The sequence below is a fragment of the Alligator mississippiensis genome, chromosome 2 (assembly GCF_030867095.1).
Source record: "Alligator mississippiensis isolate rAllMis1 chromosome 2, rAllMis1, whole genome shotgun sequence".
NCBI classification, from domain to species: domain Eukaryota; kingdom Metazoa; phylum Chordata; order Crocodylia; family Alligatoridae; genus Alligator; species Alligator mississippiensis.
In genome coordinates this window covers 298,543,696-298,555,731 of record NC_081825.1, presented here as the reverse complement: position 1 = coordinate 298,555,731, position 12,036 = coordinate 298,543,696, and the positions used below count along the sequence as shown (strand labels likewise).

The 12,036-nt window shown below is 56.9% G+C and overlaps 1 protein-coding gene across 7 annotated transcripts in view; it reads left to right on the top strand.

Annotated features, from left to right (window-relative positions):
• The first annotated feature begins 4,381 nt into the window (after positions 1-4,381).
• Positions 4,382-12,036, top strand: part of NIN (ninein) — a 93,561-nt gene continuing 85,906 nt past the window's right edge. For 6 of the 7 annotated variants that reach the window (XM_014595142.3, XM_059723389.1, XM_019494080.2 and 3 more), the window contains exons 1-2: positions 4,382-4,454; positions 11,711-11,914. In XM_014595142.3, coding sequence (XP_014450628.1) covers positions 11,732-11,914 — 183 coding nt within the window. In that variant the 5' untranslated portion in view covers positions 4,382-4,454; positions 11,711-11,731. The other variant, XM_014595141.3, reaches the window with a different exon arrangement.

Below are 12,036 nucleotides of genomic sequence, written 5' to 3'. Positions count from 1 at the left end.
TACAAGCACTGAGCAGAGGACCTGCCCCACCTTTGCCCTGCCCTCCAGCCAGCTCCTGCAGCCAGGTAACAGGCAACTGCTGCAGGTGGGATCCTAAGGGTCTGATGATCTGGGAGTCCCAGCAGTTCTCCTGGGCAGCTTCATCACTAGTTGCTGCTGGGCTCGGAGATCTAGTGCAAAGCCAGCATGGATGGGAGCACTTTGCACAGGACACGGAGCATCCATGGAGTGTGGGTCCGTGGCAAGCTACCCCAGCCCAAGTACCAGCCCAGGAGCTGGCATCCAGTGGATGACAGGAGAGGATGGAACTGGCTAACAGGGGTCCCAGGCAGGGGTCCAAGCTCTGGGGCAATGCTAGGAGAGCATTACCAGCTCAGGGACCTGCATATACCGGGCAGCCAAGTATTCCTAAGGAACAAGGGTGTACCCAGGGAGGCGAACCCTTTGATCCCTGCTTCACCCAAAGTTTAAAACCAACTGGCTGGCAGCAGCGGCAGCAGCATTGCTATTGAGGCAGCAGCGAGGGACTCAACTGACTTTGTAGCTCATTGTAAGCTACCGATTCTTTCTAAACACTTCATCCCATAGGTACTAACGGCCCCCTCCCCTTTTTAGTGATTGTGATATTCCTCTACTCAAGCTAGCCTGTGTTCAACCATTCTGCTGCCTGTTAGCTGCTCCTGGTAAGGAAGCTCCTATTTAACAGCCTTGCAAACTGTTTTTAATTCTAGCTGAAAATAATAACTCAGGTATGTACATAACTATCAATGAAGCATTGGATGCACTACCAAGGTGCTCAGGAAGGCTGGATTTTATTTTCTGAACGTGAAAAAGAGCTGTACATTTCATTCTAATGACAATAGTGCTAATGAAGCGTCTTTTGATTTTATTTTTTATTTTTTTGGCCTGGTTTGTTGTGGTTTTTTTATCCATAACAGCAAATTCAAGCACATTCTAATTACATTATCTTTTTCTTTTTTTTTTTGCTTGAGTTTTAAATGAAACAATGTAGCCTGCAGCCCCCAGCACATTAGGAAAGCATCTCCTTTCTTTTTAACTGGGGAATAGATACGTTGTGTTATATGGGGTGATGCACCACACCACCAGCACCCCACCCCCCTTTTCAAAAGCCTACATCCGCCCATGGGAAGGAGGATACAGCTGTTGGACTCAATGTATGGCGGTCCCTTCCAGCCATACTTCTCTATGAAAAGGGACTGGACAAATTCTTGGAGGAAAGGGGCATCCGTAGCTATTCAGCATGGGAGTAAGGGACACAGCCTCTGAACCAGAACTTCCTTGACCCCAAGTGGGAATGAGAAATGGCTAGATCTGCTGAAGAGGCCCGGTCCTGTATTCCTGGCTCACTGCAAAGGGCAGAGAGGGATAAGCTAGAAACTGCATCCGTCCCCCATTAGCTGGGGTGGAATTGCTCACCCCTATGGGATTAGGTGCTGATTTAGTATTATTTGATGTAGCACAGGGCACGGGGAGCAGCTGAGACCAGCTAGGTGGGCATTAATCCCAGGCAAGATGACAGCAAAAGTGCTAGAGGATTCAGCAGTATAAGAGTGTGGTCGACACAGAGAACTGGCCTTACCAGACAAACCCAGTTTCTTTTTGCAGAGAGATTGGCTGGACGGTAGCCACAGAGGCCCAGGGCACTTGGACCTTTGTGAGATGTTTGCCCCTGCAGGACACAACACAGACTCCTGATTAAAACAGCGGTGCTGTCCTGCATCCCCAAAATGCACGGTCAAGGCATGAAGGACTGGCTGTCGACCGGGCTTGAGAAGATGTCAACAGGGAATCATTGAGTGGAGATCGTTACTCAACCGGAGGCAGTCCGGCCTGCCTGTGGGCAATCTGGAAGCAAAGGCGCAAGCACTGCGGATGGACTTTAGCCAGATTCAGTAAGGATCAGACATATTCTTGGAGGAAAGGGGCATCAGTCACTATTGAGCACAGGGGCAAGGAGCACAGCCTCTGAATCAGAGCTTCCTCGGCCTTCAGTGCTGGAGGCTGCAAAGGAGGGAGGAAAAGAGGGAAAAACTTCTGCTCATACCCAGTTCACTCTCCCTTTCAGCCTCTGCTCTCTGCCCTGGTGTGACACAGGAGCCTGGGCACGGTGGGCCTAGGTCTGACCCAATTAAAGGCAACTCTAGGCTCTTGATTTCTATGATTTGTATCAGCCTTGCTGGGCTCTACAAAGTGAATCAAGCTATCACTAGCAAAGCAGGGCACTGGTTTCCAAAGCATGATCCTTCAGAGGAGCCAGGGACCATCTGGGTGCCGGGGACCCCAGCGCAGGGCTAATCCCAACACCCCGGCCCCAACTACTTGGGGTCTCTAAGTACTGGGAAGAAGTTTCTCAGCAGCTAAAAGGGCCTTCCAGGGCCTGCAGCATGAAAGCAGCCAGGAGGCTGAGAGAAAATCCCAGAGCATTTGGTTGTAGCCAGAAAGCAGAAGGGCAGAGCACACCCCGGCCCCCAGCACTGCTCAAAGGAGCCCAGTCCCAACTCGGACTTGGATGCATTTTTTTTTTAAGAAAATTTTTCATGACCTGAGTCAAATCAATTCCAAATCCATGAGTGATTGAAGAACCATATGTGGCCTGCTGCCAGCAAACATCCTCCACTCCACCTGGGGCTTCAGATATTTCCAAATCCTTTGGCGAGTATCCTATGTGCAGGCCCAAGCCCAGAGGTTGGGGTTCGGATGCCCCTGAGTTTCGCTTGCCCTCAGCTGTATGGCCGCAGGAGCAAGCTAGGGAGGAGTCTCCCATTTCCAACAAGTCAGTGTATAAAGGACTGGCGCCTCCCAACTCTGGGGAGGGGGGCACAATTTGTCAGTGGTGGCAGTGGGGTGGCGATCCACGACTGCCCGCAGATGCCAGTGTTGGGGGAAGCGAGGTGTGGTGGCGAGCACCGAGCAGCAATCGGTGACCACCCACAGACGCCGCCGGGGGCAGCCTCGGCATCAGCCGACCTCAGGGGGTGCACATGCACCTGCATGCACCCTCTACACGGTGCCAAGGAGTTAGCATATTGCTGCTGAGTGCTTCCCACTGGAAGTGACAGTTTGTTTGGGGTTTTTTTTTAAAGAAATGTTTTGTGTGCCAAGCCAAATCCGTGAGTCAGTCCAGAACCATAAGTGGCCCTACAACCGGCAAACATCCTCCACCCCCACCAGGGCCTTCAGATATTTCCAACGTCTTTTGGTGGGCACCCTGCATGCAGCCCCAAGCCCAGAGAAGCAAGCTCAGGAGGAGCCTCCCATTTCCATAAAGCGGGCTTTAAGCCCCAACACCTCGGCGGGTACAAAACCACGCCAAAAGAGCAGTTATCCCCAGGAACGCTTAAGCAAAACGGCTTCCTCGGACCCAGATTCATGGTGTTTCCCCCGCGGGAGGCTACTTATGCATTCCCTGGGGCAAGGTACTACCCCTGCCAAGAAAGGGCCAGTCTGAAAACCCCCTTCCCGGTCGTGGGGTTGCCCCGGCCGGGTGGGTGCGTGGCGGGGTCTCCACTTGCTCGGGCTGGGTGGGATTTTCAGCCCGGTGTCCAGGGTCCGCAAGCCGGGGAGACCTGGCTGCGGGGGAGCGGGACGGGGTCGCTCGGAGCGGGGCGGTGCACGATGCACGGTGCACGGCGCTGCGGGCGGGGAGGGGGCGCTCGGAGCGGGGCGGTGCACGATGCACGGTGCACGGCGCTGCGGGCGGGGAGGGGCGCTCGGAGCGGGGCGGTGCACGATGCACGGTGCACGGCGCTGCGGGCGGGGAGGGGGCGCTCGGAGCGGGGCGGTGCACGATGCACGGTGCACGGCGCTGCGGGCGGGGAGGGGGCGCTCGGAGCGGGGCGGTGCACGATGCACGGTGCACGGCGCTGCGGGCGGGGAGGGGGCGCTCGGAGCGGGGCGGTGCACGGTGCACGGCGCTGCCGGCGGGGAGGGGTCGCTCGGAGCGGGGCGGTGCACGATGCACGGTGCACGGCGCTGCGGGCGGGGAGGGGGCGCTCGGAGCGGGGCGGTGCACGGTGCACGGCGTTGCGGGCGGGGAGGGGTCGCTCGGAGCGGGGCGGTGCACGATGCACGGTGCACGGCGCTGCCGGCGGGGAGGGGGCGCTCGGAGCGGGGCGGTGCACGATGCACGGTGCACGGCGCTGCCGGCGGGGAGGGGGCGCTCGGAGCGGGGCGGTGCTCGGCGCTGCGGGCAGGGAGGGGAGGGGGATCGCTCGGAGCAGGGCGGTGCGAGGTGCTCGGCGCTGCGGACGGGCGGGCTGGGAAGCCGGGGGCGGAGCGGCTGAGCCGGCGGAGCCAATGCCCGGGCCCCGCTGAGGTTTTAAAAGGCGGCGCCCGGCGCGTAGCGGCTCGGGCGGGCGGGGAGTGCGTGCAGGGCGGGCCCGGCTGCGCTCCTCCTTCGCGGGCTGCGGGCTGGAGCTGCCGTCGGGGCGGAGGTGAGTGCTGCGCCCCCGCTCCCAGCGCGCCCCACGCCGGGTCCGCGGAGGCTGTTGCCGGCCCGCCCGGGCGCTCCCGCAGCCGCTCAGCCCTGCCCCTGCCCCTGCCCCGGAGGCTCCGGGAGCTGCACAAAAGCGCCGCCCGGCCGCCGGCTCGCCCGCCCCGGGCGCTGCAAGGCTGGGACCCGGCCCCGCCGCCCCTGGCTTTGTGGCCCGGGCCCTCCGCGGCTCGCTGGCGGTGGCTTCCCCCAAACCCAAGCAGATGGGCCCATTGTTTCGCTCGGCCCCCCTTCCCGGAGGCTGCTGATGGCAAGAGCCTATTAGGATGCAAATGCCGGGCTGCCGGGAGTAGCCCTCCCGCAAGCCGCCCGCGCGTGTCCAGTCCAGTCCAGTCCAGCGCTCTGCGCGCGCCTTGGCCCCGAGCCCCGAGGAGGGACAGACCCGAGGCCTGTCTTGCCCAGTCTCCAGTGTGGCACCGGGGCAGGGAGCGTGCGCCGGGTCGTGGAGTTGCCTTTCGAGGACACCTTTTGTGATCGCGTTGGGAGGTGTCCAGTTCAGGTGAGGGCTTGGGTTGGGATGGGATGGGATGGTGTGGACGGGGGGGGGGATGCTGCTTCAGGCAGGGTGTTGCACTAGGTGGTCTCTGGAGGTCCCTTCCCACCTGACTTCTCTGTGAACCACAGGCCAGGTTGAATCCTCCGATGGAGGGCCACAAGGAGAGGTACAGCACTGGACTGCACTAATGATTGGGGCACTTCATGGGGGGGTGGAAACGCTGGTTTTGGTGGTGTGGGGTGGGGTACGTTGGAAGGCGATTTCCTGACTCCTGGGTGCTGCTTGCTTCGTTGTCTTGCTCTTTTTTTTTTTTTTGGCTGCTCTGCCCGCTGCTGCTTTTTTGTATTGTCTGATGCTTTGGAGGGGACCCGCTGCTGAAGCTGGCGTGATGTCATTCTGTGTATTGCTCCGAAATGAAAAGCTGGGTTGGTAGCACATAGGCTGGGAGTAAGCAGTGAATTATGCTGATGGGGTGATGCAGAGATAGGCGAGAAGAGTTCATTAATGGAAGGAGATAATGACTTGAGGTAAGACAACCCGGGCACAGCGCTTTCGGCAAGAGCTCAAATACCCGCCGCTTCAGCGGATGATTTGTGTATCTTGTCAAGTCAGCCTAAAACTAGAAAATAAAAGCGCGCGGGGTTGGTCGGCCAGGTGATGCACACATTATTCCTGTAGCGAAATCCGTGCGCGGAGATAAGGTTTCATGTGTCACACTGGCTCTTTGCTCTTCACAGAGGGAAGACCCTTACCAAAATGACCACTTGTCCTCTGACAATAATGCGCTTGTTTTGATGGTGGTTTATGAGTCAACTTTCTAACGGGAACCTGTGATTGTCTAATTGCCGATCATTCGGCTTGAGAAAGCATTGAAGAACAATGGCAAATGCGTACATTCGCCTTCATTGGTGGCTTTTTGAAAGAGGGTCGACTCCTTGAGGACAGGTGTTTTGCTTTTTTTAATTAAATGTATACAAAATATTAAGGTGCGTAGTGGCACCTGAGAGAGAGGGTCTCAGACCTCAGCTGGATGTGATTTAAATATGGCCCAGCAAAGGGAAAATTCAAGTGAGCGGTGTTTCTTTGGAAAGAGTGCCAAGCGCACTGCTTGGTTTTCCTCTTCTAGTAACATTGCTCCAGTAATTACAGGCTTGCCAGGGCAGCGTTCATTTGTGCTGTGCTAATTGTAGTATTCGGACTTGATGGTGCTGGCCAGGTCGTCTACCCCTCCATTAGTTGTACGCTCAGGCTTGAAGTTTAATCTAGATTCAAAATGTTTAAAGCTGAAGCTGGATCCCAAGTCCTCTCTTTTGAACCTATATCATTAGGGTTAAATTTAGCTGGGAAGCGCTATCAAGTCTCTGCAACATCCGTTATGGAGGTTACCTGAGGCTCTCGAGAGCGTAGCTTTAACCTGGGGGGTCTGGACTTTGGAAACGAGGCTGAATTACTTGCCTCAGTTGAGATCCCTTTTGTTCTCCATGCAGCTGATGCGTCTCCTAACCACAGCCTTTACTGTAAGGAAAAGCTACAAGCCTCCGAGCCCACGTTGGGCATCATTTCAAGCATCTTCCTCGACTTGTCTTCTAAGAAGCTCCCCCGAAACTTCCTTGATGCTTCCTGAAATGTGTTACAATATGTGCTTGTTGGGACTTCTGCTTTTCTTAGTCCTTGGTGACTCCATCGGAGTTTTTAGCCCTGAAAAGCAACTGCCCTCCTTGTCTTAAAGCAGAATATTTGCCTCCTTTTCCTGCCTGTTCAGGCAGGGGTGCGAGGATTTGCATTATGTTACTACAGGTGATGGGCTGAGGAGCAAAGAGACTTGCCATCCAACTGCCCCCTCCTGCTTTTGGTGCTCAGCTGGGAGATTGCCTCTCCCAGCTCGAGACTGGTCCCTGGCCTTGCTGACTCTTTATCAGTTGTGTCTGAGCACGGCTCATGCGGCCGCTATTATTATGCACGAGGACGGGAAGCAATGAAACAATCCAGACATTCCATCTTGTAGCTCAGCTGCTGGACCATCTGGAGGGGAGATGAAAGGCCTGGGTTTCACTCTGGCTTTGTATTTTTGTTTTGTTCCCCCCTGCAAGGCCCTCTCCGCCCTGCCAATCTTCCCTCCCTCCCGTTGCCCCCCCATCCCCACCCCGGGCGAGCACCACTCTCGGCTCTGACCCGAAGAGTCAGCTTCCGCCCTTGAAATTGCTGGCGTTCGGTGTCGTGCTAGCGCAGCGCTCCGATGTGCGTGACCTCATTATTGTGACTGCTCGGTGATGACTTGCACGCTCCTTTTCGGCCTCGCTGCCGCGGGGTGGCTGTGAGCTCATCAGGTAGGAGCCTTTTAAGCCCTGCTGAATAATTCAGAGGGGCCAGGAGGCAGCTGTGCATTGCGTGCAGGAGACGGGATTATGGCATCTGGGTTGAGGGGGGCGGGGGCTGCAAGGTGCCCCAGCCTCGCTGCCGATGGTGGTGGGTCTGATGACTGCAGGCGGATGAGCTCAGTTTGTCTATTTGTTGTTTGGCCGTTGAGATCTTCCAAAAGCATGAAGTGTGTGTGTGTATGTGGAAGTAAAAGTCGCATGCAAGCATCCCCTGGAGCTGGAGAAATGCAGAGACCCTGCTCTTTCCTTGCAATGAGCTCTCTGCAGGCCTTGCATGGGGTATCTGAAAGGTCACTGGGTCTGATCACCAAGAGGAGGGGTTTTGGGGTCTGCTCTTCCAGGACAGCCAGCCTTGTTGCCTGTCAGCCTGACAACCTCCCCAGCACCTGCGCACCATCTCCCATGCCCGGTCGCAGCAGCTCATTGTCAGCGCCTCCCTTAACCCCCCTCCACACCTCGTGGCTGTAATGCTGGACAGCTGGCATGCTGTGACTGCTGTTAACTGCGCTAATCACGTTTGTCTCGCTGTTTCCTCGGCTCCGTGCTCTGCACCCACCTGTTGTCTCGTTCTTCTGAGCGGGGGCGGTCTCTGCAGCATGGGTCTGTGTGTAGCACCCAGGCAAAAGGCCCTCGATCCCTCATTTGGGGTCCTGCTGTGATGCAAATAATGGGGGCATGTCTTGGAACCTGATGCTTGGAAGCTTTTGGAAACCACCCCCTCTTTAAACGGGGGCTTTCCAGTGCCTTGTCTGCTTGCAGCTGCCCCAGCTGACGGAGGCAAAGCTGCCTGGGGGGGTGTAGGCAGAGGAGAGGGCTGAGGACTTCTGCTGCCGTCATGCTCGGGTGGGAAGGAAGCATTTGTGACTGTCCTTGGTGCGTTAAAGAGATCCGTTGCTGCCCATGCCAGTGTCTCTGAAGGAAGCCGTGCGTAGCCACCCATGGTGCCTCCCAGGCCAGGTCTGCTGAGTGGGACTTGTGCACCTGCACGGTGGCCTGCAGCAGTGTCACAGCCAGTGCCTTGGGAATGCTGCTGGCCGTGACTGCCGGGCCATGGATTGCAATCCTGGCTGCCAGCACTGGCCTCTCCTCCCTGGTTTGCAACGACCCGTGAGGGTGATGCCAAGGGCAGGGCATGGAGGGGCCCCTGCGTCTGCTCCATAGGGAGCTGACCCCCCCCCGCCGCGTGCTCATCTCCCAGCATGCAGGGGTGTAGGCGGCTGCACTAGGGCAGTGAGGAGTAAGACTGAGGTGCCCAGGACACGGCCCTCCCCCTCCAATTTCTGAAGGTCAAAGGGACTTGGTTCTTTGTTGCGGCTGAAACACTCACTGGGTCTAATGGCATCGCTGGCCGGGCTCCCAGCTCCCTGTGCTCGCTCGAGGATGCCTTTTGAGGGGTGATGTCAGTAGTGCTCGGGCATTTGATAATGACAAACAAAACTGTCCTCCGATGTGACAGTTTTGTGGCTGGGGTGGCAGGGAGCCTGTAGTGGCGGAGTGGGGAGAAGATGGGTGTTCCCCAGGCTTGGCCCTTGGACTGGGGGGGTCTTCATGGGGCTGGAGGGAGAAGGTTTTAGAGGCCTAGCTCAGCGCCCTGGCTTTATCGTGCCCCACAAAGCCTCTTGCCATGTCGGTGACTTTGAGCTGGGTGCAGGCAAAGTGTCTGCAACCAGCCTGGAGCATCTGATGGTGCCTCCTGGAGCCAGTGGCAGTGTGAAGTAGTTCTGCTCGAGCTCAGCGGGGCAGGACCCAAGCTGAAGGCCCTGCCTTTGACTCGAGAAGCAGCGGTGTGACCGAGCTTCATTAAACGTGCAAGAGAACACAAGTAGCCATGCCACGCCATCTAGCCAGGCCAAGGACAGCTCCTGGACTCCGTCTGTCCTTGTTACCAGACGCCCCCCTCCTGCAAGGCAGACCCCAACACACAGCTATGTCACAGCTCCTGGTCATTGCGGGTCAACTTTGCATTGATGCCTCAAGCCACCAAAAAAAGCATGGTCTTTTTTTTTAAGAAGAGGCCTGCCACAGCTCTTGTTCTACCCCGAGAGATTGGCTGGGCACACGCTGGTGCTGCCAAGTTCAGGAAGCTCTTGCAGCGGCGAGGAGCCATCACTGGTCCCACACCGTGAGGAGGGGAAGAAACCTAGTGAGGCCCCATATAACAGAGGCTGCATCAAAGCAGGATCTTGCTGGCATCATTTTAATGCTGCCAGCGGGGATGAAAACACTGGCACCAGGTTGAATGGAGCACAAATCCATGGCAGTGGGTTGTTTTTTATTTTCATTCCCTCTGCAGGAAATTTGCTTTCTGTCCCAATTAGATGGGAAAGGGGGTTATTTGGGTTATTAAAGAATACAGTTGGATAACTGCTGTCTGAGTTGAGGTTAGAAAAAACCTCCCCCCTGACTACAGGGAAGGGAAAACCCCCTGGGGAGTTGTACTGAGGCCACTAAAACTCCTGGGCTTTGCTTTTCTAAAGGACACCAGCACATGCTGCGCTGCCAAGGTGTTACGAGGCCAGGTTGGTTTTCAGAGCTGGGAGCTTTGTTTAGCTCCGCGGCCCTTTCGTGAAGGGCTCATCTTGTGCAAGCCTTGGCTTGCCGCTTCGCAGCCCTTGGCTTTAATGATCCGCAGCCGTGGCAGGGCTCTTGTTGAAAAGACAGTGCTCCTTTTAGTGGCTTGAGGCAGCGATGCAAAGTTGACCCACGGTGACCAGGTGCTGCGTGTCGGGGTCTGCCATCGGAGGGGTGGTCTCTGGTGTTGAGGGCAAACTCAGTCCAGGAGCTGTTCTTGGCCTGGCTAGATTGTCTGTCTTCTTCAGACAAGAGACAGACCTGGAAGTGCTGGCTCCCTAGAGAAGTGTTTGTACAGGAGAGGTTTTAATGAGGTACTAGGCTCTAGCTGCCTGTTTTCTTCCTCTTAGTTGTGGACTTCAGCTTTCCAGCTGCTTGCAAAGCAAAAGGAGGCAAGTCACCTTCTCTCGGGTGCGGAGAGCTGGGGTGGGGGATAGGGTGGTGGCAGGACGTGCTTTCCTTCCCTTGCAAAGACATCCCTGTTTCTGCTGGCACAAGTGCTTCCTAGTGCTGTTTGTTCCCACCCGTGTGTAGATGAGCAGAGAGAGGGGATTAGAAACAAGGGAGCCTGGGCAGAGCACTGATGCGGTGCTTTGGATAAAAGGCTGCTTGGTGCCCTGCTACCAGAGATGCTCACAGCGCATCTGCACATGCAGCCTAAATAATGCAAAGGCCGGGGCAAAGGGCACGGGAGGCAAAGGGCAGCCCTGCAATAGGAGCTGACGGGCTCCAGAAATGTATGCAAGAGCCTTGCTGTCCTTTGTGGATTGACAGTCGGCGCCGGTTCTGCCTGGAACATTGTTTTTCTTCTCGCTAATGCAGACAAGGCATTACCTAAAGTGCCCAGGGAGCAAATGCAGCCCTGGGGAGCAATCTTCCCTGCCTCGTCTCCTCTGCTTTTCCCCAGCCAAGCAAAATGAGCTGCCTCGCGAGGAGCCGGTGCGAAGCAGCGAGTGCTATCATGTAAACAGGGAGGCTCCTTGCATCAACCTGACTCATTCGGGGCCTTGCACGGCTGTCTCCCCTGCGCAGCCTGCAGTAACGATCTGCCAGGTCTCTGCTGAATCAGGCGCTTTGTTTGGCAGAGCAGGGCCGGGATGCGACACCTGGGCCCGCAGCTGAATGACGCCCTCCTTGCGGCGCACCTGAGTGGCGGTGGGCTGCTGGGATCCAGTCCTCCAGGCTGCATATGGGGTGCACCTGAGAGGTGGGCTCCTCCCGGGCAGCTTGGGGAAGGGAGGGCAGCATAAGACTGATGCCAGATGCTTCGTCAGCTGTTGGAGGTTAATGAGGCTCTAGCAGGGGCTGAGTTGGGCTTTTTTTAATTGAACTGGGGGTGATCCCAGAGCTTTAAGTCTCTCTAAGAGTTGTGAGTGCATCCCAAGGAGATGGATCTTGGGGTCCTGACTTGGTCTCTTTATGTCTCTGTCTCCAGCCAGCTCCTGGCTAACCAGGCTGGCTTTGGAGTATCTGAGGGTCTCTGAGATCCTTTCAGCCCCTTCTCTCAGTGCAGATACCCATGCTTGCAGCAGCAGGCTATGCGGAGAAGAGGCTTTGCTGATGGCCTTTTCTGGAATCCATTGAATTGATGATGACTTGGGTTTCCCCCGAGAGGAAGCAGAAGCAGTCAGGGCACTGCAGAACTGTTCCTCTCACCCAGTGATGGCACCTGACATCTGCTGCTTGGCATGCTGATGTGTGCACCCTCCCCCAGCGCCCCTGCTCACCTCCTCTCTTTCTCTTCCCCCACAGGTGAGCGTGGGAGGCTATGGGATGGATGAAGCCGAGCAAGACCAGTATGAAGCCCGCCTCAAGGAGCTCTTCGACAGCTTCGACAGCACCGGCACGGGGTCCCTGGGGCAGGAGGAGCTCACCGACCTGTGCCACATGCTGCACCTCGAAGAGGTGGCTCCCGCACTGCAGCAGACCCTCCTTCAAGGCAACCTTCTCGGCAGGGTAAGGCCAGGCCCCTGGGGAGGGCGAGCAGGGCTGTGTGAGCACAGCTGGGCCAGGCAGCTCTGGGGAGGAGGGGACAGGGCAGCAGTGTGGCATGCCCAGGGGGCTGTGAGCCTGCAGTA